General features: G+C 40.3%; 1 protein-coding gene across 5 annotated transcripts in view; it reads left to right on the top strand.

Annotated features, from left to right (window-relative positions):
• Positions 1-27932, top strand: part of HECW1 (HECT, C2 and WW domain containing E3 ubiquitin protein ligase 1) — a 458832-nt gene that overhangs the window by 302445 nt on the left and 128455 nt on the right. For all 5 annotated transcript variants that reach the window (NM_001265810.1, XM_015133529.3, XM_077994791.1 and 2 more), the window contains 1 exon segment: positions 3214-3383. In NM_001265810.1, the coding sequence (NP_001252739.1) occupies positions 3214-3383 (170 nt within the window).

Below are 27932 nucleotides of genomic sequence, written 5' to 3'. Positions count from 1 at the left end.
ATCTGGAACAATAAATGGCTGAGTGATAAAGAAAGGTGTTTTCTTTTTTAAAAAAATAAGAACAATAAGAGTGACTTAATTTAGCAGCTATCAAACATTTGATAAAAACATGTTGGTGCAGATACGGACAAGTTGTTTGATAGAACAGAACAAAGTGTATCGAAAAAGACTCATTTATAGTTGAGAATTTAACCAATGCCAAAGTTGACATTTTTATAAAAAGACAATATAACAGATTGATTAAAAGCACAGACTTTGGGCTGGGCACGGTGGCTCACACCTGTAATCCCAGCACTTTGGGAGTCCAAGGTGGAGCACCCTAGGTCAAGAGTTCAAGACCAGCTGGCCAACATGATGCAACCCTATTCCTACTAAAAATACAAAAAATTAGCCAAGGGTGGTGGCGAGCAACTGTACTCCCAGCTACTCAGTGGGTTGAGGCGGGAGAATTGCTTGAACCCAGGAGGCAGAGGTTGCAGTGAGCCAAGATTACACCATTGCACTCCAGCCTGGGCTACAAGAGTGAAACTCCGTCTCAAAACAAACAGACAAACAAAAGCACAGACTTCTGAATCAAAGAGGCAGGTTCAAATCTTATCGCTGATGTCGACCAGCCCTGACAATCTGTAAGCCTTCATTTTCTCTTCCTTGTATTAAGGATATAATCTCTACCTTGTGGAGTTTGTGGTCAGGATTAAATCAGAAAATGTATTTTAAGTGCTTAGAATGGTTCCCAGAATTTAGTAGATAGCAAATAAACGGTAGGTGGTGGTGGAGGCAATGGTAGTCACTATTTTATGATGAATTTTATATATATAGTAACATATATATATGTAACACATATATGTATATATGTAACACATATATGTATATATGTAACACATATATACATATATATGTATATGTCTTTCACACTCTAATAAGTCAGGGTCTCCAAGACCACCCCTAGGTTCAACAATTTGCTAGGAGGACTCACGAGACTCAGCATCTAGTTATACTCTTGGTATGACTTATTACAGTGAAAGGATACTTAGCAAAATCAGCTAAGGGTAAAGGTGCTTAGGGCAAAGTCTAGAGGAACCCAGGAACAAGTTTCCAATGGGCCTCTCCCGGTGGAGTTACACAGACATGCTTCATTCCCCCAGGATGAACTGTGACAACATGTGGAAATGCTATCTACCAGGGAAGCTTCTTAGAGACAAGAGACAGGGTTTCTACTCAGTGAGGTGTTGGGGGACAGTGGGGGCGGTGCTGGTCATGTGTGCATCTTCTGCTTAGCCCACACCAAACTTCCAGCCTCCCAGAAGGAAAGCAGTGTTCACCATAAGCCACATCATTTACACAAACACTTAAGGCACAGTGAGCCACTCTTACCAGTTCTGGGAAGGTAGGAGCCCTCTTGAAATCCAAGTTTCTAGACATTAGCCAAGAGCCAACCAAATAAACAGTTGAGTAGTGTCAGGCTGCCATGTTAACTTCTGTCTACACATATTCCTGCAGATGTGGCCTGGGTTTTGCAAATTTCTGTGATGCTTGTACTTCTTGCCTTCTTTCTTTCATTGGCAAGTGTGGGGGTGAAAGTGACTCCACTGTGGATGTGAATCCACTGTGTTGACTTCTGATCACCCCCAGTCCTGTGAATGCCTCCTCTTCCTACTTTATCCACTGTCTCTAGTTTAAGAACATGTCAACCTTGACGTTATGGCAGAAACAACAGGCTGTGATGCAGGCAGCATTCCTGCCTGTTCTGGAGGGCTGCCTTTCATTGTCTTGCACAGAGCAGTGGCTTATTTATCCCTTCCCTATGGTACATAAGCCCTGGATCTGGCGAGTAACAGTGCAGAGATCTACCAGTCTCCTGCAGCCCAAGACCATGCTTGTCTGTGAGTTCCCTAATAAAACTCCTTTTACCGACAAACTGGATTTGTCTGCCTCGTTCTTTGGTTTCTCAACTCCTTTGGCATTTGGGGGCCATTTTGACTATATGGCCCTTTCACAGAGCAGTAATATATTATCATGCCAGAGAGTAGGAATAATTTTATTAAGCAGATAACCTTGGATCAACTCAAAATAACTTTTAAATAAATGCATATGAAAACATCTGTGCTTTTTCATCAGTAACAAATTATTGAAACCCCTCACAACTTATACCTTGACTGGGAATCCCTGATCCTGTGTATCTTTACCTCCATTTGTTACACTTGTGTATAAATGTAAATAATTTTGTTTGAAAAATACTTCAACAATAGAAAAAGCTTTAAAAATTACATTCCTTGGCTGGGCGCGGTGGCTCACACCTGTAATCCCAGCACTTTGGGAGGCCGAGGCGGGTGGATCACCTGAGGTCAGGAGTTCAAGACCAGCCTGGCCAACATGGTGAAAACGCGTCTCTACCAAAAATACAAAAATTCACCGGGCATGAGGCATGGTGGTAGGCACTTGTAATCCCAGCTACTCGAGAGGCTGAGGCAGGAAGAAATGCTTGAACCCGGGAGGCAGAGTTTGCAGTGAGCCAAGATCCCACCACTATACTTCAGCCTGGGTGACTCCATCTCAAAAAAAAAAAAAAAAATTATATTCCTTGACATCATAAATATATTTCTAATAAATATAATGTGATTTCAAATTATCCAACTATAAACCATTGCCATAAATGATCTTGTGCACACACACTCTTTCTGTCTCTCCTTGTGCAGCATGAAATTGTACATGGTCAGATATCTTCAATTAAACAGAACAGCTTGGTTTTCAAAGCCCTGCCCTCCCTGGCAGCAGGGTTTCTCAGAACTCTCCTCGTTGACTGCACTCAGCCCCATGGAGGCCAGGTCTTGTTTGTTCTTTCCTCCATTGTCCACGCTCTGTGCTCTTTTCATCCTCTTCTCTCTCTTTATTTCTGCCAATTCTCTCACCTTACTCAATGAGGCCCACATATATTGTGAGATTCCAACCCTTATTTTTTTAATGTCTTCACCTTGCAGAGGAATTTTACACCCAGACCCATCAAATTTCCAAAGTTGAACTTTGTCTCCCTGGGCTACCCACGTTTCCTGGGGTGACCCTCACTCCTTCACCCCAGCCCATTTACCTGCCTGAGTAACACTAGAGATCTAGTTCATAAGGGCCAACGGTCCTCTCATGAAAGGTGTAGTTACCAAGTGCCAGTTGTTAACCTCCCTAAAACATATTTAAATTAAAGTATCCTTTATTTTATAGATTTCCAAGCCATGGGGTTGAAGAAAGGGATGTTTTTCAACCCAGACCCTTATCTGAAGATTTCCATTCAGCCTGGGAAGCACAGCATCTTCCCCGCCCTCCCTCACCATGGACAGGAGAGGAGATCCAAGATCATAGGCAACACCGTGAACCCCATCTGGCAGGCCGAGGTGAGTGCTGTGGGCCCTGAAAAGAAGCCCAAGTAACAAAGTGAAAGGGCTGACTATGAACCAGCTCTCCTCCTTCCCTCCATTCATGGAGCCCTGGGCTCTGCTGCTGAATCTGTGGCTGTCATGGTCTTAGAAGGGAGCCATGTTCTCCAGCAGTTGCAACTCAGGGATCTTGATCAAGTCTCCCCAGACAGAACTAACACACTTTTCATTGCACTGCATGCAGTAGCCTCTTCTGATTCAGAACCCATGCCATGAGAAGGACGGCCTTTCCCTCTGCCCTTCGTGTGGGAGAAGGAAGAGAAGAGTTGTGATCAGAGCCTTCCAGTTTCTCCACAGCTCTTACCATGCACATGATCCTTGAGCAAGGGTGTCAAATCTCACATGTAGCCTTCTAGACCAGTTCCAGAGATTCTAAAACTATCAGGTTCCTGGGATAGGTGAATAAGTAAGCCCTAGAATATCCCTGGTTGGGTTAAATATTATTTGATTTAAATAGATAGTGAAGCCTAATGGTTTATCCCATCTTCATGGTTTGCACGGGGCTGGGCAGCTTGCTAGAGTATTGAATAGTCTGTGTTGTCTACAAAGGCCCTTCTTCACTCCTAAAAGTGTCGCCTTTGCCAGGGGTTTGGAGGGTCCTCAAAGTTCTCTCCTAAAGGACACACAGAAAGTTGTCACCACTTATTTGGCCAGGCAAGGTAGCCTGCACTTATAATACCAGCACTTAGGAAGGCTAGGGCAGGTGAATCACTTGACTCCAGAAGTTCAAGACCAGCCTGGGCAACATGGCAAAACTCTGTCTCTACCAAAACAAAACAAAACAAAAAAAAATTAGCTGAGCATGGCGGTGTGTGCCTGTGGTCCCAGCTACTGGAGAGGCTGATGTGGGAGGATTTCTTGAGCCTCACAGGCAGAGGTTGTAGTGAGCTGGGATCATGCCACTGCACTCCAAGCTGGGTAACAGAGCGAGACCCTGTCTCTGAAAAAGAAAGAAAAAAGAAAGTCATCACCACCCATTTGGCTGCCTCCCTGCCAGACCTGAGTTTGAAGCTATAACCCCCAAACCATGTAGTTGAGGGGCGGGGAGGCCTAGGTCATGAGAGTGGATGGAGTATAATGTAGGTTAAAAGTACACTTTTATAGTCATAGAAACCCGAATTCTAATCCCAGCTTGGCCAGTTAATAGTTTTATAAATTTGAGAGATCAGTTATCCTCCACCCGAGGCTTAGATTACCCTCCTCAGCCTATTATTGATGGAAACATGCTCCCACTGAAGGAACTTGCTTTGGAGAGGATTTCTTCCTTTATTTTTCAGAGTAGATCATCTCTGACTTAGAGCTTTCAAGCATCCTTGACAAGAAAACATAATTAGACATATGAGAGCAAATATTTTTTATTATCTATTAAATCATACCACTCCCTTCCTGGGCTTAATTAACCCTCTCCCAGGTTTCCCAGAAGAGCTTCGTTAGAGCTTTGAAGTAGACATGAGGGAAATAGACTTGTACTGAAACTTCCTCCTAGCGCTGGTTATCAACGGATTCTAAAACACTGATAGCACCACTCGAATGGAATAATGAATCTTAATTTGTTTATTCAGTCCTGGCTGTGCTCGTCAATTATTTCTGAACTCTTCCCTACATTCCTAGGGATAATAAAAGATACCACAGGAATTTATTTTGTATGAGAGGGAAGGCTTCTCTCTTCTGAAGGACTTTAGTGGAACCTATTCTAAGACATTTAGTCATAAAGGTGTTTTAAGTGGCAGAGAATGTTTGGAAAATCCAGCACCATCAGAATGTTTTTTGGCTAAAAACATCAACTAGAATACACTTTAAGTTCTGAAATGATTTCTGAAGCTTTGATTAAGACTGATTTTATTCTGGCAGAATACTGGCAAATCCTCCCCAGCCCTCTGCTCTGGGCTGCCTCCCTTCCATCCCACGTGGTGCAGTTAGAGTTATTCATCTAAAATATCCCTCATCTCATGTCCGCCTGATAAGGCTCAGGCTGAGGATAACTGATGTCTCAAGTTAAACAGTGTGTAACTGGCTGAATGGAGATTTGAACCAAGGTTTGTGTTGCTGCAAAACTGTCCATTCAGCCCCTAAATTGTACAACAGTTCCCAGGGTCCAAATGTCAATGTCATAGCTCCTCTGCAGAGCATTCAAGGCCTTCTTTGATCGGGCGTTGCTTACCATTATGTCAGTTAAGTATGTATTTGGCTCCAAGCAAGAGGAAATCTGACTGGCTCTGATATTTCTCACAAACAAGACGTCCAGAGGGAGGTGATCCAGGCAGTGCCGCTGTTGAGTGAGCCCCCAGGGCTCCCAGCTCTCCGGGCCTGCCCACTGCACCATCCTTAGCAGATGGCCTCATCCTCCTCTGTTAAAGCCTCAAGTCCAAATTCCAGGCAGGAAGAAAGCAACAGGCCAAAAAAGCCTTCTCCTTGCAGGACTTTGCATTTTCTTCCTGGGAGAAAAGCCCTTCTCAGCTAATACCCTGTTCCCTCACATATGGCCTCGCCTGGATGGAAACACTTAGCATTTCACCTCCCTGATTCTGGTAGAGGAAGGCAGGAGAGAAGATGGTTGAACACAGGTATTGAATAAACTAGCTAATAGCACATGTGACATCCTCCAGCTTCACTCCCCACTACCTTTCACCTCAGATCTATGCCAAGGCCACTCCCCAAATGCTCCACATGCTTTCATGTTGTCGTGTATGTGTGTGTGTGTGTGTGTGTGTATATATATATATATATATATTTTTTTTTTTTTTTTTTTTTTAGAAAAGTCTTACTCTGTCACCCAGGCTGGAGTGCACTGGCCTGATCTTGGCTTACTGCAACCTCCCCCTCCTGGGTTCAAGCAATTCTCCTGCCTCAGCCTCCCGAGTAGCTAGGATTACAGGCATGCACCACCACACCCAGCTAATGTATTTTTAGTAGAGATGGCGTTTCTCCATGTTGGCCAGTCTGGTCTTGAACTCCCGACCTCAGGTGATCCGCCCGCCTAGACCTCCCAAAGTGCTGGGATTACAGGCATGAGCCACCACCCCCGGCCTGTCTTTCATGTTTTATCTTTACTTATATTTGTCTAAAATGCACGTCCCCACCTAATCCACCCAGCAACTACCACTCATCCATCAAATCTCAGCTAAACTACCACTTCCCATATGGGGTGCTCCTGGACTCCTCCACCCCAGGCCTTAGGAACAAAGCACTTCCTTGTACAGACTCTGCCATGGTGTTGCCAGGTTCCTTTTATATCCACCTCTGTCTTTCCCACAAGACGATGAAGAAAAGGAAATCACATCTAATTCATCTGCATATTTCCAGTTCCTGGAACCTACTAACAGTAGGTTACATGGGGTTTATAAAGGGCCTACTATGCCAAGCAGTGTTCTAAAGATTTTATGTAATCAATTCACTTAATCCTCACAACACCCCTATGAGGTATACACTATTATAATCTTTGTTTAAAGGGGACAAAACTAAGGCACAGAGAAGTTAAGTAAATTTCCCAAGGCCACACAGCTGGTAAATGGCAAAACCAGTATTTGAACCAGGTAGTCTGCCTCTAGAGCCTAATACTGAACAGTTTTATTCTTAGGCAGTTGTGAGTAAACTCTGGAAGGGTATCAACAGTTTATACCAGACATTCAAACTGATCACAACCTCTCCCTTTCATTTAAGAAATGTCTATTAAATGTCTACTCTGTAGTAAAGATAGAAGTCACTGAAAGGACACATAGCTGATTGACAGATAAGACCTCTCAGATGGCCAGGCGTGGTGGCTCACGCCTGTAATCGCAGCACTTTGGGAAGCTGAGGCGGGTGGATCACCTGAGGTCAGGAGTTCTAGATCAGCCTGACCAACGTGGTGAAACCCCATCTCTATTAAAAATACAAAAATTAGCTGGGCATGATGGCAGGCGCCTGTAATCCAAGCTACTCGGGGGGCCGAGGAAGGAGAGTCGCTTGAACCCAGGAGACGGAGGTTGCAGTGAGCTGAGATCGTGCCATCACACTAAATGACCTCTCAGATTAGTAGAAGGAGACAATACAAATATAACACAGTAAATGTTCTAATCAAAGTATGAACAAAACACTACAGAATACAAAGAAAAGAGCAACGTGGCCTGAGAGAAGACTTCACAGGGGATATGCTACTGGACGTGGTCTTCACAGGGGACAAAATGCTTTTCAGGGTAGAAGGGTCCTTCCAGGCAGAAGGAACAGCATGTGCAAAGGTACCAAGGCATCCCACAGACACTTAGCATACTGTTTGGAAATATCATGTGGTTAGAGCTTGTGGTGTGCATGGACAAGTGATGGCAACTGGGCTGGGCTTATTCTAGTCACTCTCATTTAGTATGGTTCCCTTATTCCTTGCAAATGAAAGCTAATGTTGGCTTTGAGGTCCCATGTGGCACCCTGGTGAGTGAAATGATGATACCCTGTTCCTACAGGATTCATGCAAGTCTTCAGATTTCTATGCAAGAGGGTAAGAACCAAACTGCCCTGCTTTCTGCGTTTACTGACTAATATATAAAGGGTATTCAACGAGAAATCATTGAAGTTGCCTGCACTTAAGTGCAAGAATATCCTTTAATATGTAGTTTAAATGCTACATTTATTTCTGTGGTTAATGTTGCACTGAAGTCTTATACGATTCTTTTCAAATTTATGTAAATTCAAACTTGAAACGTATTTTTTTGCTAATTAAGACATGTTAGTCACAGCTACTTGGGAGGCTGAGGTGGGAGGATTGCTTAAGGCCAGGAGTTTGAGGCCAGCCTGAGCAACATAGTGAACTTCTGGCTCAAAAAAAAAAAGACAAAAAAGTTAAACCTTAGAAAAATTAAAGTTTCTATTAAGATAAGGAGGGAAAAATTAAGAGACATAAATACATATGAAATGCAATGAAAGTGAATATAAATAAACAAGAGAGTTCCATGTTGATTGATCAATCTCCTTCTCTTTATTATGACTGTAACTAGAAACTCTTTGCACCCAGGAACACTCTTCTTGATTTTCAAGTTCGTTTTCTTTCCTGGATGGATACAATGAACACCTTTAAGATGATAGTTACACAGAGAAGTTAAACACAAACAGCAGCAACTGGGGTCTTGGGTGCTCACGTAGAGAGTATGTTTAGACATCTGAATAAAACAAAGAACTCCTAAAAGCAGATTCTCAGCAATATCAAGTGGATGGAGCAAATACCAAATTCCAGCCTGAAGCCATGGTGTTTGTTAGCCTCCAGTGCCTTCTCTCTGCCTTTGCCTTCCAAAGCTGGGTGGATTAATCCCCATGCATGCACGGTCAGCAGCATCAATCTGATCACAAGATTAGAAGATTAGACAGAGAAGGCCTAGCGTTTGCTCATGGAGCTTATATTCCAATGTGAGAAGACAAAACAAAACACACAAATAAGTTAACAATATAATTTCGGTGGGCAGTAAGTAGTGTGAAGGAAATCTCACACAATTACAGGATATGCATGACTAAGGGGCTCCTTTCGTTAGCAGTGGCCCAGGCAGGCCTTTCTGAGTCGCCGTCACATGACCTGAGAAGCCAGACATGCAAGAAGAACCTGGTTAGATCCATGTTCCAGACAGAGGATGCAGCTAGTGTGAGGGCCCGAGTGTAACGAGCATGGCAGGAAGGTCGTTGTGGCTGGAGTACAGTGAGTGTGTGAGGGGTGGGGCATAAGAAGAAGCTGGAGAGAGGCAGGGCCAGCTCCTTGTAAGCCACAGAGAAGAGTTGGGATATTACTCTAAGAGTGATAAGAAGCCATTGGAGTGTTTTTAACAGGGAAGCATCATGGTCTGATTAACATTTTATGAAAACCTCCCTGCTGCCATGTGTGGGATAGATATAAAGAATCAGGAATAGAAGCCATTGATTTCCTACTTGGTCAAGATGTATCATTCTTTCCATACATTGTTGGATTTGGTTTACTAATGTTTTGCCAAGGATTTTTGCATGCACATTCATGAAGAACATTGGTCTTCAGTTTTCTTGTATTAGTCTGTCTTGGTATCAGTGGTACTGGTATTGGTTTTGGTATCTGCTGGCCTTTAAAATGATTTGGGAAATGTCTGTGTCAACCTGGGCTGCTATAACAAAACACCATAAACTGGGTGGCTTAAACAACAGATAGGTATTTCTCAAAGTTCCGAAGCTGGGAAGTCCGAGCCCAGGGTGCTGGCATGGTTGGGTTCTGGTGAGGGCCTCTTTGGGGATGCAGATGGCTGCCTTCTGGCTGCATCCACACGTTAGAAAGAGAGAAAAGGAAAGAGAGCACACGGGTTTAAGTGAGTGAGCTCTTGACTCCTCTTATAAGGGCACTAATCCCATCGTGAGGACCCTGTCCTCATGACCTCATCTAAACGTCATGACCTCCAAAGGCCCCGCCTCTTAATACCATCACTTTGGGTGTTAGAGTTTCACATATAAACTTGGGGGTTGGTGGTGGAAGGAGAAACACACACACACACATTCAGTCCATAACAGGTTTCAGTCCACAACAGGAAGTTTTCCTCCTCTTATATTTTCTGGAAATGTCTGTGTATAATTATTATTTCTTCCTTAAATGTTTGATATAATTTACCAGTGAAAACATCTTAGGCTGGAGTTTCTCTGTGAGAATACTTTAAATTATGAATTCAGTTTTTTAAATAAAAAGAGTCATTTAGATTACCTATTTCTTCTAAAAGAAAACATTTGTCTTTCAAGAAATGTTGCCATTTTTTCGTGTTGTTTGGCATAAAGTTGTTCAAAATAATTGTTTTATTGTCCTTTAATGTTTGTAGGCTTATTAAGTACAATACCTCTTTCATTTACATATCGGTGAATTGCTTTTTCTCTCTTTTTGTTAACCGATCTAAATATCGGTTTATTAAATTTGTTAATTTTGTCAAAGAACTAGCTCTTGACATCATTTCTCTATGTTTAACTGTTTTCTATTTATTTTTATATATGCCCTTATTTTTATTTATTTATCTCCTTTATTGCTTTCTTTCTTTCTTTTTTTTTTTTTTTTTAGCTCCTTAGGGTAAAATTCTAGATCTTGATTTTAGACTTACATTTATTCTCTAATATAATTATTTAAGCAATAAATTTTCTTGTAATCTCTTAACTGCATTTTATAAATTTGTATATATTTTATACTTTCATTGTCATTCCATCAAAAGTATTTCTTCATATTCCTCCTTTGACCCATGGATTATTTTGAAATATGTTGTTTAATTTCCAAACCTGGGTATTTTCCTAAATCTCTTCTGTTACTGACTTTTAATTTTATTTTATTGTGGTTAGAGAATATACTCTATATGAATGCAGTCTATTTAAATTTATCAAGCCATGTTTTACAGTCCAGCATATGATGCATTTTGGTAGACTTACCATATCAACTTGAAAAGAATGTATATTCTCCTATTGTGGCATATCAAGTCCTATAAATATCAGTTGAATCAAGGTGGTTGAGTTGTAGAGATTCTCTGTGTCTTTATTGCTTTCTATGTCTAGCTGTTCTATCAGTTGCCACAAGAAGCATGTTTAATCCTTTACTATGTTCATGGAATTGTCTGTTTCTCTAATTCTGTCAACTTTTGTTGCATGTATTTTGAAGCTCTTGTATCAGGTACTTGCATAGTTATGTCTGTGCGTCATGTTTATAATTATAAAATATTTTTCTTTATTTTTGGTAATGCTCCTTGTCTTGAAGTCTGTTTTATCCCACTAATATAGCCACTCCAGCCTCCCTTATGTTTAGTGTTTGAGTGGTATACCTATTTCCTTCCATTTACTTTCAAAATGTTTGTGTTTTTACTTATAAAGTGCATTGCCTATGGACAGCATATTCTTGGGACTTAATTTTGTTTATTACAATAATCTCTGCCTTTTAATAGGAATGAATGGCCCATTACCATTTAACGTATTTATTCATGTAATTGTATTTAGGCCCACTATTTTATTATTTGTTTTCTGTTTGTCCTCTGGATTGTTTTCCTATTTCCCCTTCCTGATTGTTTTTGGATTATTTGGATATATTTTAGAATTTCATTTCAATTTATCTACTGGATTTTTAGGTACACAGTTTTGCGTTACTTCCTTCATAGTTGCTTTAGGGACTATAAAATACCTTCCTATATTTTCATGATCTACGTTGAGTTAATATTGTACCACTTTACATAAAATGCAGTAACTCTTCAACAATATTACCTGCATTTATCCACACTCGTGATCTTTCTTGTTGTAGTTATTATACATATCACATTGTATGTACATTATAAACCCTACATGACGATATTAACATTTTTTGCTTTAAGTGGATGTGTATTTTAAAGGAACTAGGAAAAAAATATAGTCCTTAATGCATCCCCATACATTTCCTATTTCTAATGCTTCTCATTTATTTCTTTTAATTTTGTTTTGTTTTGTTTTTTGAGATGGAGTTTCACTCTTGTCCCTCAGGCTAGTGCGCAATGGCGCAATCTCGGCTCACTGCAACCTCCGCCTCCCGGGTTCAAGTGATTATCCTGCCTCAGCCTACTGAGTAGCTGGAATTACAGGCACCCACCACCACACCCAGCTAGTTTTTGTGTTTTTAGTAGAGATGGGGTTTCACCACGTTGGCCTCCTTGTCTCAAACTCCTGACCTCAGGTGATCCACCCGCCTCGATTTACCAAAGTGCTGAGATTATAGGCATGAGTCATCACACCTGGCCTCTTCATTTATTTCTGAAGACCTGGGTTTTCCTCTGATATCATTTCCTTTCATCGTGAGCTCCTTCCCCTGGCTTTTCTAGAGTGGGTCTGCTGAGACTAATCCTCTTATTGTTTATTTGAATGTCTTTATTTAATGTCCTACAGATATTTTCTCTGCAGATATTTTCACTGGATATAGAATTCTGGGTTAACTGGTATGTTTCCCCTCAACACTTGAAAAAATATGGTTCCACCCAGTGAGATGGCACACACCTACAATCCCAGCTACTCAGGAGTCTATGGTGGGAGGATTACTTGAGCCCAGCAGTTCAAGTCCAGCCAGGGCAACATGGCAAGACCCCATCTCAAAAAAAAAGGTTTAAAATGCAGTTCCACTGTGTTATGGTCTCTATCATTTCCAATAATAAATCTATAATAATTTAAATCATTGTTGCTTTCCTATCTGTCAGGTGTCAGTTTTCTCTGGCAGATTCAGGGTTTTCTCTTTGTCTTTGGTTTTCAAGTTGGATTTTGGCATTCCCAGGCATGGTTTTTGTATTAGTTTCTTAGAGCTGTCATAACAAAGTCCCACAAATTGGGTGGCTTAAAACTACAAGCATATATTGTTTCATAGTTCTGGTGGCCAGAAGTCCAAAATGAAGAGTTGGTTCCTTCTGAAGGCTCTAAAGCTGTTCCATGCCTCTCCCCTAGCTCCAGCGATGTAGGCAGTTCTTGGCATTCTTGGCTTGTAGACTCCATCTCTGCCTCCATCTTCATGTGGTGCTCTCCCTGTATGTCTCTGTGTCCAAATTTTCTTCTTCTTAGAGGGACATCAGTCATACGGGATTAGGGCCCACCCTAATGGCTTCATCTTAACTTGATTACATCTGTAAAGACCCTATTTCCAAATAAGTTTGCATTCAAAAGCACCAGGGTCTTAGACTTCAGCGTACCTGTTGAGGGACACAATTCTACTCATAACAGTTTTCCTCTGATTTATTCTATCGTTGGTTCACTGAACTTCTTGAATCTATAAGTTTATGTTTTCACCAAATCAAGGAAGTTTGACCGTTATTTATTTTTTCAAGTATTTTTCTGTTTAATTCTCTCCCCTTTTTCTTGACCTCCAAATGACCCATATGCTAGATCTTCAGAGTCCCACAGGTCCCTGAGGCTGTCTTCTCTCTCCTTGTAAATGGATAATTTCTATTGATCTGTCTTCAATTTTACTGTATGTTTTCTCTATAAAGTCCATTCTACTATTGCTTCTATGCAATGAATATTTTCAGATATCAGAATTTTTTATTTTAAGATTGCCATTTGGTTTTATTTTATGTGTTTTATTTTGCTGATATTTCCTACCTATGTATATTCATCATAAGTTAATATTTTCCTTTACCACACGGGATATAGTTATAATAGCTGCTTTAAAGTATTTTCCTAATAATTTCAACATCTGGGGAATATTGAAAATGGGTCATATTTTGTGATTTTTTTTAATAAATTAAGTCATTCTGGATGATGGTCTCGAGCATTGTTAATGTTATACTGAAGAGACTCTGGATTTTGCTTCAAGGGGTATTGATGTTTTTGTTACAGCAGGCAATTGATTTGGCGCGGCTCCTACTGTCATCCATGTGGTGGGAGGCATCTCAGATCTAAGGTCAGTTCTTTAAGCCCTAACTGCAAACTGATTTCATTTGCCCTGTGCATGTATGATTCCGGGATCAACCATAAACTTGGGCTGAGTTTCCATACATCGTTGGGGGCTCTCCTTTGGCTGTCTTCTTTCCGGAGTTCCTCCTTTACTCTCTGGTGGTGCTGGTTGCCCCAGGCTTCTTTGCCTGGTTCATCCAGCCAAAAAGATGGTGAGATTTTTATAGGAGTTTTAGCTGCTCTGTACCACTATTGCAGCAACTATGGCTGCATTCAGGACAAAGACCCCAGTGTGAAGAATTCATTCCATACCCGTCTCTTGTTGCAGTGAACAAGTGTCAGCAATTAACTGTGTAGCAATTAGAAACAATTATTTTATATTTTTCTGGGCATTACCAACATTTGGATTTTTTAAAACAAGCTACAAATGTGTTTTGTAGCATTTTTATCATCCAGTAAATTCCATCTCTTCACTGTACTTTGTAAGTTATCCTATAAGCCAATATAGGTTTTAATTGTTGTCTTCTGTGCTATTCTTTGTAAGTGTACTAGTAAAATAATTTAACTTAAAAATAAATTAATGTAAGTCACCACATTGACAACATAAAGGAGAAAAATCATGTTTATCTCTGTAGATCCATAGAAAGTCTTTGATAAAATTTAATATTCATTTATGATTTTCAACAAGTCCTACAAAACTAGGAATAGGAGGTAACTTTTTTGTTAGAAATGCTTGTTTCCCAGTGCCGTAAAGAAATAGCACTTGAATAAAAATGTAATTTCCTCAGCAAAGCCGTTTTTACTTTCTGCAGAAAGGGTACACTCACCAGCAGTTTTGCCATGAGAGTATGCCAAACAAAGGAAACAACGTCATTTATAACCTGACATGTCCACCCTACTGCTGTGTCCAGTTTCCATTGGCTGAAACAGAACCTCACATTTTGTATTTGTCCCAATTGGCTAGCAACTTAGAACTTTTAAAAAGAGGCAAAGGCAGAGGAGAACAAAGGAAGGAGGAAGTAACTTGTGGAATGCTGAGAAAGGTAAAAACACCTTCAAATAAGGAAGAGGAACAGGCTATGACCTAATGCTTGCTTGGACCAGTATAAGCATGCCAGGGTAAATATTTAGGCTAAATTGTGGGAGCTAAGAACATAAAGTACATTGATTTCTTTATTATGGCTAGCAGATATTTAAGAATGTTAGCACAGGTCTTTGAATAAATTTTGCTTCTAAGAGAAGTGACTATTTATTCCTAATTAGAAGGGGAGAAAGGTCATTGAAGAGGAACCTCTACTTTACTTTTTACATTTTCAATCCAGTAGAGGACTTAATATATTAATAAATAACAACAATAAAATCCACAGCAAGCACTATACTTACTGGTAAACTATTAAAATATATTTCCTGAGAATCAAGAACAAGACAAGGATGCACACTTTAGACACTTCTATTTAATATTGTGCTAGAGATTCTAGCCAGTGCAACACGGTAAAAAAATAAACAAATAAAGTATGTCAGCACTGGAAAGGAAGACACAAAACTGTCTGTATTCTCAGATAACATTATTGGGTCAGTATACAGTATAAAACACTACCCAAACTACCCAAATTAATTAGTGAATTTAGCCAAGTCATTGAATAAATAAAAGGTAAATATGTACAATAAATCATATTTCTATATGCAAGCAGAAAATAAAAGTTGTTAAAAGATATTATTTACAATACCATCAAAAACTAAGGAATAAATCTAACCAGAGGAGGAAGATGGTTACACCATGCACTACCACATTGCTGAGAGAAATTTAAAACAGCCTAGATGAAAGGAGATATTGTTCAAGGCTTAGAAAAGTCAATATTCTTTAGGTGTCAATTCTTCCCCAAATCAATCTGTGGTTTCAGTGATATCCTAATCAAAATCCTGGGAGATACATTAATGTAACTTGACAAGTTAATTCTAACATTTGTATAGGAATACAAAATGCCAAGTAGAGGTAAGAGTCTTGAAAAAGAAAAAAAGGCAGGAATTTTATACTGCCAGATGTCCATACAAAATATGAAGCTCTAAGAATTAAATAGTGTGGCATGGGCACAGAACAGACAAATAGCTAATTAAATCGATTAGAATCCAGAAGTAGTTGCACCACATATCATCGTCGTTTTATGACAGCGGTGCTGCTGCTGTGCGTTACGGAAAGGACAGCCTGTTCAAAATTTGATGTTGGGTCAATTTGCTGTCCATATAGAAAAGAAATAAACCTCGAATGCAGTCTCACAACATACACAGTCTATTCCAAATCAATTGTACATCTAGACATGAAATTATTATAATAAAGCTTCTAATTCATAAGAAAACAAGTGAGAATACTTTCACGACCTTGTGGAAGCAAAAAAAAAAAAAACTTAAATGGAATATAGAAAGCATTAATCATAAAATAAAAGATTAATTAACTGAATGACAATAAAATTAAGAACCACTGTTCATCAAAACTTTACATTAAGAGAAAGCCACAGAGTGGGTAAAGATGTTGAGCTAAGTCTAGGTGACAAAGAACTAATATCTAGACTACAAACACTACCCCCTAGAAATCAAAAAGAAAAAGGACAGACACCAACAGAAAAATGGACCAAAGACTTCAACGGGCAACGCACAAAGCAGAGATGTCCAAATGCCACTAAACCTATGAAAAGCTGCTTAACTTCTTTTGACATCCAGGAATAAAAATTAAAATGACAGTGTGATACCACTGCACACTCACCAGTGTGCAATGGTATGGCCAAACTGAAGAATATCAACAGTGATGGCTGCTGGTGAGGTGTGGAACACAGACTCTCTGACTCTGCTGATAGGAGGCAGGGAGCAAGGACATCAGTTAGGAGACAATTACAGAAGCCAGGTGGGAGATGAGGAAGCCTGGATCAGGCTGAGGCATGAACACGGACAAGTGTGGAGGTAAATATACTTAGCCACAATCCCTCATTTTTGTCTTCTGGTCTCCTCAATATCCCTTTGCTTATCTCCCTACAGTACGTTTAAACTAGGGCTCTGGTGTGTGAGAAGAACATCACACAAACAGTACAAGGAGCTCAGGCTGTTTTCTAATGCTGATGCTGTCTGTGAGACATTAAATATTACATTGGTGGAAACTTAATTGCGGCTTTACCATTAAAAGTAATGGCCAAAATTGCAATTACGTTTGCACCAACCTTACCAAAACATTACCAAACAATTTAAGCATAACCAAAACATTACCTACAATTACCCAAACCATTGCCAGACTTGAAGAGTCAAATATGGGCATAAACACCAGGGGTCAGGGTTGGAGCTGAACCTTTAGAGTATACTTCTTGTTTTTTATTGTTTTTTGTTTGTTGGAGTTTTTTTTTTTTTTTTTTTTTTTGAGAAGGAGTCTCATGCTGTCACCCAGGCTGGAGTGCAGTGGTACAATCTTGGCTCACTGCAACCTCCGCCTCCCAGGTTCCAGCAATTCTCCTGCCTCAGCCTCCCGAGTTGCTAATATTACAGACACACACCACCACGCCTGGCTAATTTTTTTTGCATTTTTAGTAGAGATGGGGTTTCACCATGTTGGTTAGCCAGGCCAGTCTTGAATTCCTGATCTCAGGTGATCCGCCCGCCTCAGCCTCCCAAAGTGCTGGGATTGCCAGCATGAGCCACGGCATCCAGCTTTTTGAGGATACTTCTTGATGCCGAGTGCTTTACCAGAATTATATATACCATTACATTGTTTACCAGAGTTACCACATTTAATCATTTCAACAACATCATGCGTAAATGAGAATGAGACTTATTAGAAAGGGAAATTGCCAAAACCTTATTGATGGAGCAGAACAAACAGCCAGGTTAAGCTAAAAGCCCCATTGCCTGGAGATAAATCGCAGTGCCTGGCCAAGACTCGTGGTCACAATTGCTAAATGATTACTGTCATCAGCCAGCCCCAAGGAGTTCTAAACAATCTCTGATTGGTTTAAGATAGATCATTCACTTCAGTCCTGACTGATTAGAGATTATGAGATAATTTAATCAGACATTAAAGTGTGCTTTTGAGCTGGACAAAGTAAACATAGTGTCATTAGCACAAAAATCACATTTATGGAAGAAAATCAGTCTCTGAAATGCAGAGCTGGTACTGGTGGTGAGTGTGTGAGCAGCCCTAAGGACGGCATTATTTCCCCAGGACAGCAGTTTCACAAATGATTTTTTAAGTCCCCAGACGTAGACAACCATCATCTAAGTACAAAATCGGTTCTTTTGTTAGTAAAATCGCCTGCTGAACCATTTTATGAAAGGAACTCATGAATGGAACACCAACAAAAAAATACAGGGGACACTCTCCTGTTTACACGGGGTGGGAGACTAGAGGTACGGCCTCTTGTTCTACGGTGATGCCTGAGGCTCATTCACTGAACCTGGGACCCAGAGACACACTGTTTGGTATTCACTTGCCAAAGTGTTCCTTGTACTTGTCTGTTAGCATCATTTTTCAGCTTCTGAGGACGTAAGATAGAGTTTTTGAGAGCAGCAGTAAAACTTGAAAACCATTGCCAATGTCTTATGGAGGAAGAGAGTGAGCTGGGCAAGGGTTAGCTTGGCACATCCATCCATGGTGGTGGGTGGTGAGCTGGAACCACCTCATGTGAGCTGACAGGAGCCAACCGTGCGCATCTCTTCCCAACTCCACATTTAGTGAAATCAGCCATCGTGGGAGTATTTACACCACGAAAATTAGCAAACACTACAGATTGGAGCTGGAACTGGGTGCCTTGTTCATTGATTGAAATTTGTTAAGCTGAAGACTAACATTAAAAGTGACGTCCTCTAAGACCGGTACCAAAAATCCAAGGTGGGGCTAGAGTCTGAGGAGAGCAGATCTAAGTAGATTTCTAAGCATGAAGGCTTCAGAAGAACATGAAACCAGGTACAGACAGAGCCAAGGGAGTATCTAGAAACGAGGAAATACAAGAATCAGGAATGATGGAGCAGGCAGGTGGGAGAGAACCAAAGACATTTCAGAGACGGTAGGCAGTTAGTTGTCTTTGGCATATCTACATAAAACGGCCACAGCAGAAATTCCACTTCAGCCAGGCTCATCTCTGACTGTGAATCCATCCTTTTGGGGGCCCTCTTAGTAGGTCCCCATCTTTGTCTCCATCAGGCTTGTCTTGCTGGAAGAAAATAACTATGCTCCAATGACAAATCTCAAGTCATGACAGACTTTGCTCCGTGTAGCTTTCTCAGCATTTTTCAGGACAATGGGTTATTAGCCTGGAAAAAAAGTTACTAAAAAAATATGAACAGGCCAGGTGCAGTGGCTCACGCCTCTAATCCCAACACTTTGGGAAACTAAGGTGGTAGGATTGCTTGAGTCCAGGAGTTCAAGACCAGACTAGGCAACATAGCAGAACCCCATCTCCACACACAAAAAATTTTAAATTAGCTGAGCATGGTGGTGTGTGCCTGTAGTTCCAGCTACTCGGGAAGCTGAGGTGGGAAAATGGCTTGAGCCTGGGAGGTCAAGGCTGCAGTGAGCCATGATCACACCACTACACTCCAGCCTGGGTGGCAGAGCAAGACCTTGTCTCAAAAATAAATTTAAAAATAAATAAAATAAAAACAACAGTCTTTTCAAAGTTAAAAATATCAGGAAAAATCAATAGAGTTCTTGTCATATTATAAATTACTTTAAATTGCAATTTTGTAACAACTGAATTACTGTGGTTATGCTATTGATTTCATGTATTATGTAATTATTGCTATACTAATACCATGATTAATTAGCTTATCTCACATTTTCTGGGATTTTTTTTAAATTTTAAGCCCAGAACAGGAGCAGAGAAGGTATTATGTATCTTGTAAAAGCTTATAACAAACATTAAGTTATTAATGCATCCATTCTTGACTAAGAGAACATTATATATTAGGGAGGAATTAATGGGCATGGGTATAACTTAGTGTGTTTTTGAGAGAAACATACAAACAGAATTAATACAGCACAAGTCCAGTGATTATACAGAGTAATCAAAAGGGGATATTATGCAGCCTGCCGGTAATGTGGAACAGTGGAATGGCAAAGCCATAAAGCCATAGCAATGGAGTTGCAATAAGCTTTTAAGCCCAGTTAATATAATTGAGGACATTTGAATAGAAGGGGATATTTTATATATTTACCAAGACACTCACATACACACACACACACACACACACACACGTGTACATATATGCAGATGTACACATGTGGATGGATGGATGGATAGATAGATAGATAGATAGATAGATGCTTTATTGAGCAGCCTCAATTCAGTAGGGTATCTTAATAATGTCTTGGGCCACATTCCGTAACCTTCTGGTCACTTGTATTTATAAGTAATCCAATCAAGTCTAATTTTATATTCAGCTTACATCTCTTGTTTCTTGCCCCAGCCTCCTGTGCCATCCAGTACAGGTCAGAATTGTGGTTTGAGGGTCTTGGAAATTGTCTTGGTTCATTTTCTGTTGCTGTAATGGAATACTACAGGCTGGGTAATTTATAAATAAAAGACGTTTATTCAGCTCACAGTTCTGGAAGCTGGGAAGTCCAGTAGCATGGCACTGGCATCTGGTGAGAACATAGTAGAAAGACAGAAGCAGAAGCAAGAGACAAGAGAAAGGAGAATCAGGCCAAAGTCGTTCTTTTTATCAGGAACCCATTGATAATTAATGCTTTCAATAATGGCATTAATTAATTTGTGAGGGCAGAGCCTTCATGATCTAATCACGTCTCAAAGGCCCCACCTCTAATATTGTTATAATGGCAGTTAAATTTCAACATGAGTTTTGGTAGGGATATTCAAGCCATCACAGAGAAGAAAGAGGACATATATTATTTTGTCCCTTTTTTCTACTCCAGCACCTTTGAGAGAAAACAGAGTCATGGAAAGGGATTTAGAGATCGCCCTCAACTTTTCTCTGCAAGGATTATGGCTGCATTGTTGGGACTGGGATGAGGAGAGACGGAGTCAAAATTTTCTTACTAACAAGCTGTCTGATGGGATGAGGAGGGTATCTGGCCCCAATGGTTGACCAATCATGGGGCACTTAATGACCTGAGTTTTCCTATGAGCACAAAAGTGCCAAATCTGAGGTCACAGAACATCCTTTTACATCCATGTTTATATATAGATACACTTCCAAATATTTGCATCCCTTCTAGTACTGAAAACTTAAAAAATACATATAATACAGCAAGATAAAATGTATTTAAATATAGGTGAGAAACAGGAAACCAGGGAAATGTTTTAGTAAAAAGTAAGATGAAATAAAGTTAGTATATAAGGTGAATGTCAAAAGTCTTGCACACCCTCCTGAATAACATTAGAAATGACCGAGGAGAAAGGGTCTCTTGATTTCAGAGGAGGGATCATATGGATAGCACTTGGCCTGGAAGACATATTTTAGTATTTTTCATACAAATACTGTTTTTGATTTGCAGCTAATTTTATTTAGGATTTTTGTAATTATCTATGTTAATAAAATGCCTTTCATTTCTTTTCTTATGCTTGTTCAGTTTATATCAAAGATGTCTTATCTTTAGAAAATGATTTGGGTAGCTGTCCCTTTTTAAAAATTGTCTTGGTTGGCTTATATAAGACAGGGATTATCTGATCCAATAAGTTTTGGTAAAATGTACTTATAAGGTGTTCCGGTTACACGACGTTTGATTATCAATTCAATTATTTGTTATTTATTCAGGTTTTCTATTTCCTCTTGAATTAATTTAAAAATTTTTATTTTCTAGAATATATATATTTTCTATGTAAATATATAAATTAAAATGCTATATAATTAAAATTTATATAGAAATTTTATTTCTATATTTATTTCTATATAAATATTAATTTATATAAATTTTATTTATATAGAAATAAAATTTCTATATAAATAGTAGCACTGCATACTATCTTGCAAATTCACAATGCGCCTTTGTATAATTAAAGGCTTTGAGACACCTAACAGTAAAGAAATCTCTTCACCCTTTTAACCTAGTACTTCTCTTCAGAGTTCTTTTTCTTAGAATTGTCAACATCACATAGAAACCAGTTTCAGAGATCTACATCATATACTGATTTAAACATCAACTGTCAACAAGTAACTTCATATTTGTTCAAAATATATCTCTATTCTGCTGTTACTTGCCCTAATTTAGACTACTGCATTAGGTTTCTATCAGTATGTAATAAATTGCCACAAATTTAGTAACTTATAAGAGCAGCCATTTACTATCTCACAATTCTATAGGTCGGAAGTCTGGGCACAACCTGAGTTCTCTGCTCAGGATCTCAGAGGCTGAAATCAAGGTGTTAGTCCACTTGTGTTCTCATCTAGGGGTTTGTCTGGTGAAAACATTGTTACCAAGATCATTCAGGTTGTTGGCATAATTGAGATCCTTGCTAGTTATTGGCCAGAGCAATCCTTGACACCTGACCCTCTCCATCATCAAAGCCAGTGATGGAGAATGTCCCTTGCATTGAATCCTTCTCACATTTGTCCCTCTGACTTCAGACAGGGCCCACTCTTTTTGTTTTTAAGGGTTGATCTAATTAGCTCAGGCCTACCCAAATAATCTCCCCTTTGACTGATTAATTCAAGGCCAGTTGCTTGGTAATCTAATCACAGCTTGGCATCCAACACATTCACGGGCCCCACCTGCACCCAGTGGAAGGGGATTATACAGGGTGTATACACAGGGAGCAGGAATCTTGAGGACCATCTCAGAATTCTCTCTACCACATTTATTATCCTTCAGTGCCAACCTGTGTAGGTGGCCACACCCCACACCAGATGAAGAGTCACTTTGCCTCCTCTTCAGAGAAGTCCATCACTATAATATAATCCTTAGATTTTCTGCCAAAACAATAACTGGTATGAGTTGGGCTTTGAGTGTGCCATCTAGCATGCATAAAGGAGTATATTTAAGCTGACCCACAACCTTGGATTGTATTCCATTTTTGCAGTATCATTATCCAGTTACCACAGGAAGTTGCCATTCATTCATTTCCTCATTTATCATTGTGCTCAGTTCGTCGCGTGTGGTTTCTGTGTACGAAGCTTTTCTGTGTTTCAGAGATGTAACTTTACTGGCAATTGTAAGAGAGAAGCTGAAGACAGGGACACCAGTTAAGAAGTTATTACAGGACAAGCAATGACAAGACCCACACCTAGACCAGTGGCAGTGGAAGTAAAGAGAAAAGAATGGACTCTGGAGTGAGGAAGAAAATTTAGACTCACTGACTGATTGGGCTCCTGAAGGTTGACCAAGGGTTGATCGAGGTTGACCAAGATATGCAGATGAGGAGCATCATGGATGATGACAGTTTACCAACAAAGCATGTGCAGAAGGCAAAGTTAGAATAATAGCTCTTTTCTTCCTTCCGTGTTCTGGGTACTTTAAAGTAGGCACAAGAAGATCAGTTAACATTGCTTATGATCACACAGCAGATTTTGTTCTTAGTTTCCAGTCTGTTCATCCAATCCTATGCTTTCTTTATAGGTGTTTAAGTGAATCATCTCCAGAAGTAAAAGATTGGAGATATACATATGGATATAAATATAGATATGGATACAGATATAGACAGAATACATATATGTGTAATATGTGTATGTGTATATGTATATATATAAGTATGTACAGATATATAATATGCAAATATATAATATACACGCTTTTATATATAATATACAATTATATACATATTACCTATTTAAACACACACACAGAGATCTTACTTCCCATTCTCCCAAGTTACAACTAAATATTGGCCTAATTTGCCATAGCAGTACCTATAAATAAAAATATTATTATTCTATTTTGTGGCTGAGGATTCTCATATGGAGAGAGATGGTGAAGGCTTGACAAAAATACAGCTTATTGGCCAGGCGCGGTAGCTCAAGCCTGTAATCCCAGCACTTTGGGAGGCCAAGACGGGCAGATCACAAGGTCAGGAGATCGAGACCGTCCTGGCTAACACAGTGAAACCCCGTCTCTACTAAAAAATACAAAACTAGCCGGGCGAGGTGGCAGGCGCCTGTAGTCCCAGCTACTCGGGAGGCTGAGGCAGGAGAATGGCATAAACCCAGGAGGCGGAGCTTGCAGTGAGCTGAGATCCGGCCACTGCACTCCAGCCTGGGCAACAGAGCGAGACTCCGTTTCAAAAAAAAAAAAAAAGAAAAGAAAAGAAAATCCAGCTTATTTGCTCTTATGCAAATATTTCAAGAAGAAATATAAACTTTCCATATATGTATATATGCAGATTCCCTGCAGTTAGGCTTACGTCTCAGCAGTATGGTCAGTATGGTCTCTGGCATTTCCTTCCTAGGATAGAGTCAAACCACACACTACTGGGAGGGGCAGATCTTCTCCCATGACCAGACTCCAAGGGCACCACTTCTTAATCTAAAACGCTGTTATGTTGCTCGCGAGATGGGGGAAGAATGCTCCTGATTCAATTCCTGCTCTACTAATGGAGTTGTCTATCATTGTCCTTGACTTTAGACAGCACTATTTTTGAATGTCATTTTTAAACCTAATGACTAGTGCCACCTGAATTGAAAGTCACATACATCGCAAGGTTCTAAGGAAAAGTAGCTGTAGTTCACATGCTCCATTTGCTTCTTTCCTGTTCTTTCTCCTCCAGGGACAACTTTTACACAGAAAGCACCAAGCTCAGTCCATTTAATTCCCATTAGTAATAAATAATGGTGTTGGCTGAATGGTACCAGGCAGCCTCTTGTGAATGAAACCTGTGTTTCATTTCCCCCGTTTATATCTGGCTGCAAGAGAGGAGAGACAAAGCTAGATGCCAGTCTAACCGATGTCGTGACTTATATCACACAATTAAGACCACCCTTGCTCCACATGGTGAGGTGTCTAATCTCCACTTCTGATTGGTATTCCTGCCTGACTCTTGAATATCCTCTACCCCTTCAAACTTCACACAACCCAAATCAAATTAACTTTCCTTACCAGTTTTCCATCCTTAACCTTTCCTGAATTTCATAAATTTATGAGTGTGCATAAATGAATCATTCTACCTCTGTTCTCACAGACTGGAGTCATCTTTTCTCATACCTCTCCCTAAATGAAAATACTAAGTGAAAATACTTTCTAACTCACGTCTGAAATTTCTCACGAAGTTTTCTCCTTTTTGATTATAGCATCACCCTCACATCCATATTCTTAATCATCTTAGCTACATTGAGGCAATAATGGGTCCCCACTATTTACTCTGCCACAGCCAGTAAAACTCTTTCTACCCATGGCACAATCTTCCCTTTGTATTATCAACAATAAAAGCAGATCAAGTTAGGAAAAATTGCTAAGTTTATTGTCACACAAAAAGTACAGATTACAATCTGGGAGACTTCAAACCAAGTGGTAAGAAGCTCCACTAAGCAGTTACAACATAAAGCATAAAGGAGGAAGTATTTTGAATTTTTTCATGATTGGCTGTTATACATTATCATTTTTCTTTTCAAGCAAAACAGAGCTGTTTAAGACGATTTGTCTATAGCTGGCTGGTTTAATTTCGCTGAATCTTGTGGAGAAGGATGTTAAAGCTTACATTTTGTGTTTGTAATTAGAAAGAACCTTTCAGGGAAATTAAGATGACAAGTTTGGGTTACATGGTAATGGGCAGTTGGCCTTGGGGTATATCTAGACTGTGGCCTCTATTTTTATTTTTCTTTATTATGATGATGATGATTATTACTATTATTGAGATGGAGTCTTGCTCTGTCCCCCAGGCTGGAGTGCAGTGGCCTGATCTTGGCTCACTGCAAACTCCGCCTCCTGGGTTCAAATGATTCTCCTCCCTCAGCCTCCTGAGTAGCTGGGATTACAGGCGCCCACCACCACGCCTGGCTGATTTTTGTATTTTTAGTAGAGACGGGGTTTTACCATGCTGGCCAGGCTAGTCTCAAACTCCTGACCTCAAGCATTCCTTCCGCCTCGGCCTCCCAAAGTGCTGAGATTACAGGCATGAGCCACCATGCCCAGCCCCATTTTTATTTTTCTTTAACAATGCCCAAGACCTACAATTCTCCAGATGATCAAGGTCGACATGAATGACTCATAGTTTCCTTGACCACTGCAATCTCTTTGACCTTCAATTCCATTCACCACGAGCCATCCATTCCTGCACTTATACCCTAGATCTTGTTAAAATATCACAAGCCCTCCAGCCCCTGTACAGTCTTCTGTACATACCCAGGCCCCCATTTCCATCATTCTGTTCCTTCATTGCTTTGGGACACACATTCAGCCCCTCTCTGCATTCCTAGCTATGTTACTATGTTCCCACATGCTCTCAATCTTGGGAATCCAGGCTTGGGAATTTGTGACCTCTTCCTCCCCCACGTGCCATAACTCTCACTGACATTTAACCAGTCCACACTCTGCCACCCTTTTCTCCTTGCCTGCTAGTCTTCCCCCGACCCCAACTTTGCGCTTACCTTACCTGATCTGCCCCTCCAGGCCTGACCCATCTATGGGCCACCCCTCAGCACTGCCGCAGTGACTTCTCTACACTGCAGATCTGAGTATATCATTTGCATGGTGCAGATCCTTCAGTTGCTCCCAGATGCCTTCAGGATAAGTCCAAGCTCTGGCCAGGAGGCTGTTCATGGTCTGGATTCTACTTATCTATTCAGTTTCATCCACAACCAGATCCTTCAATATGACCCAGATGTAGTAAGCCACTTTCAGTTCCCCAAGGGAACTGAAAGTTCATGTACTCTGTGAACTTCAGCCCTTGCCCATGGCACCTCTCTACCTGGAATGTTCCTCCCACCCCTTCTTCATCCCACCGATACTTGCTCTTTTGTTTGTTTGTTTGTTTGAGACGGAGTCACGCTCTGTCACCCAGGCTGGAGTGCAGTGGCACGATCTTGGCTCACTGCAACCTCCACCACCCGGGTTCAAGCAATTTTCCTCTAAAAGTAGCTGGGATTACAGGCGCCTCCCAAGTAGCTGGGATTACAGATGCCTGCCACCATGCCTGACTACTTTTTGTAATTATTAGTAGAGACAGGGTTTCGCCATCATGGCCAGGCTGGTCTTGAACTCTCAACCTCATGATCCACCCGCCTTGGCCTTCCAAAGTGCTGGGATTACAGGCGTGAGCCACTGCACCTGGCCAATTGTTTATTTTTTAAGACTCAGTTAAAGCATTATTTTCTCTGGGAAATCATCTCTACCTGTCCACTGTGCTGGGCCTTTGGGAAGCCTTACTATAGTATCTTCTGCTTTGTCATTGTCTGCCTGCAGTGTAACACTCTGAAGTCTAGAGTTGGAGGCTTTGGCCCCAGCACTCCAGCACAGATGGGTGGTAGCTGTGTCCCAGCACCCAGCTCAGAGCCAGTGCCCAACAAATGTTTATGAATGAATGGAAACAACTTTCCCCCCTTTATTTACCAACATTCTCCTAATCTCTGCCTAAATTGCTCATTATGCAACTGCTACCAGTTTACTTAATTGCCAATTAAATATTTCCTTTAGTTAGTTACCCAGTTTTAATTTCATTAAGTTCAATTTATAAAAGTTCTGTTTTAGAGGCGATCTACCTCAGATCTTTTCTGAAGCAAAATGGAATATAATAAGTTAAGCATCGTACTTCTATAAATGGCCTATTGAGTAAACAACACAAATAAAATAAATAATATCCTCCTATATTGCAGCACCAGCCCTAATATCTCTCTGGAAGACTGAATATGATAGGAGCACATCAGTGGTTTTCAACAAGGGTGATTTTGTTTCCCCAAAGGACATGAGGCAATGACTGGAGACATTTTTGGCTGTCATATCTAGGCGGGTGTCACTGGCATCTAATGGGTAGAGATCCACTTCCATCCACTGCCATTAATAAGAATGCCAACAAAAAACAAGCTATTAAACCCAGGCTTGAAGAATGCTTTACAGATCATTGGACTAAATATTGAGGCCACAGAGGATGATTTAGATTTGGTGTAAGAAATATTTTCCTAACTGTAACATTATTTGATATTAAAATAGATTATTACTGAGAGAACAGTAGTTCTCCACCCAGTTGCACAGTGGAGTCACCTGGGAACCTTTAAACACTACCAGTGTCCCGCTCTCTCAAGGGAATCTAATAT

The sequence above is a fragment of the Macaca mulatta genome, chromosome 3 (genome assembly GCF_049350105.2).
Source record: "Macaca mulatta isolate MMU2019108-1 chromosome 3, T2T-MMU8v2.0, whole genome shotgun sequence".
NCBI lineage: Eukaryota > Metazoa > Chordata > Mammalia > Primates > Cercopithecidae > Macaca > Macaca mulatta.
Note: the sequence above shows the minus strand (reverse complement) of the source record. Positions and strands in the feature narration are given on the sequence as shown.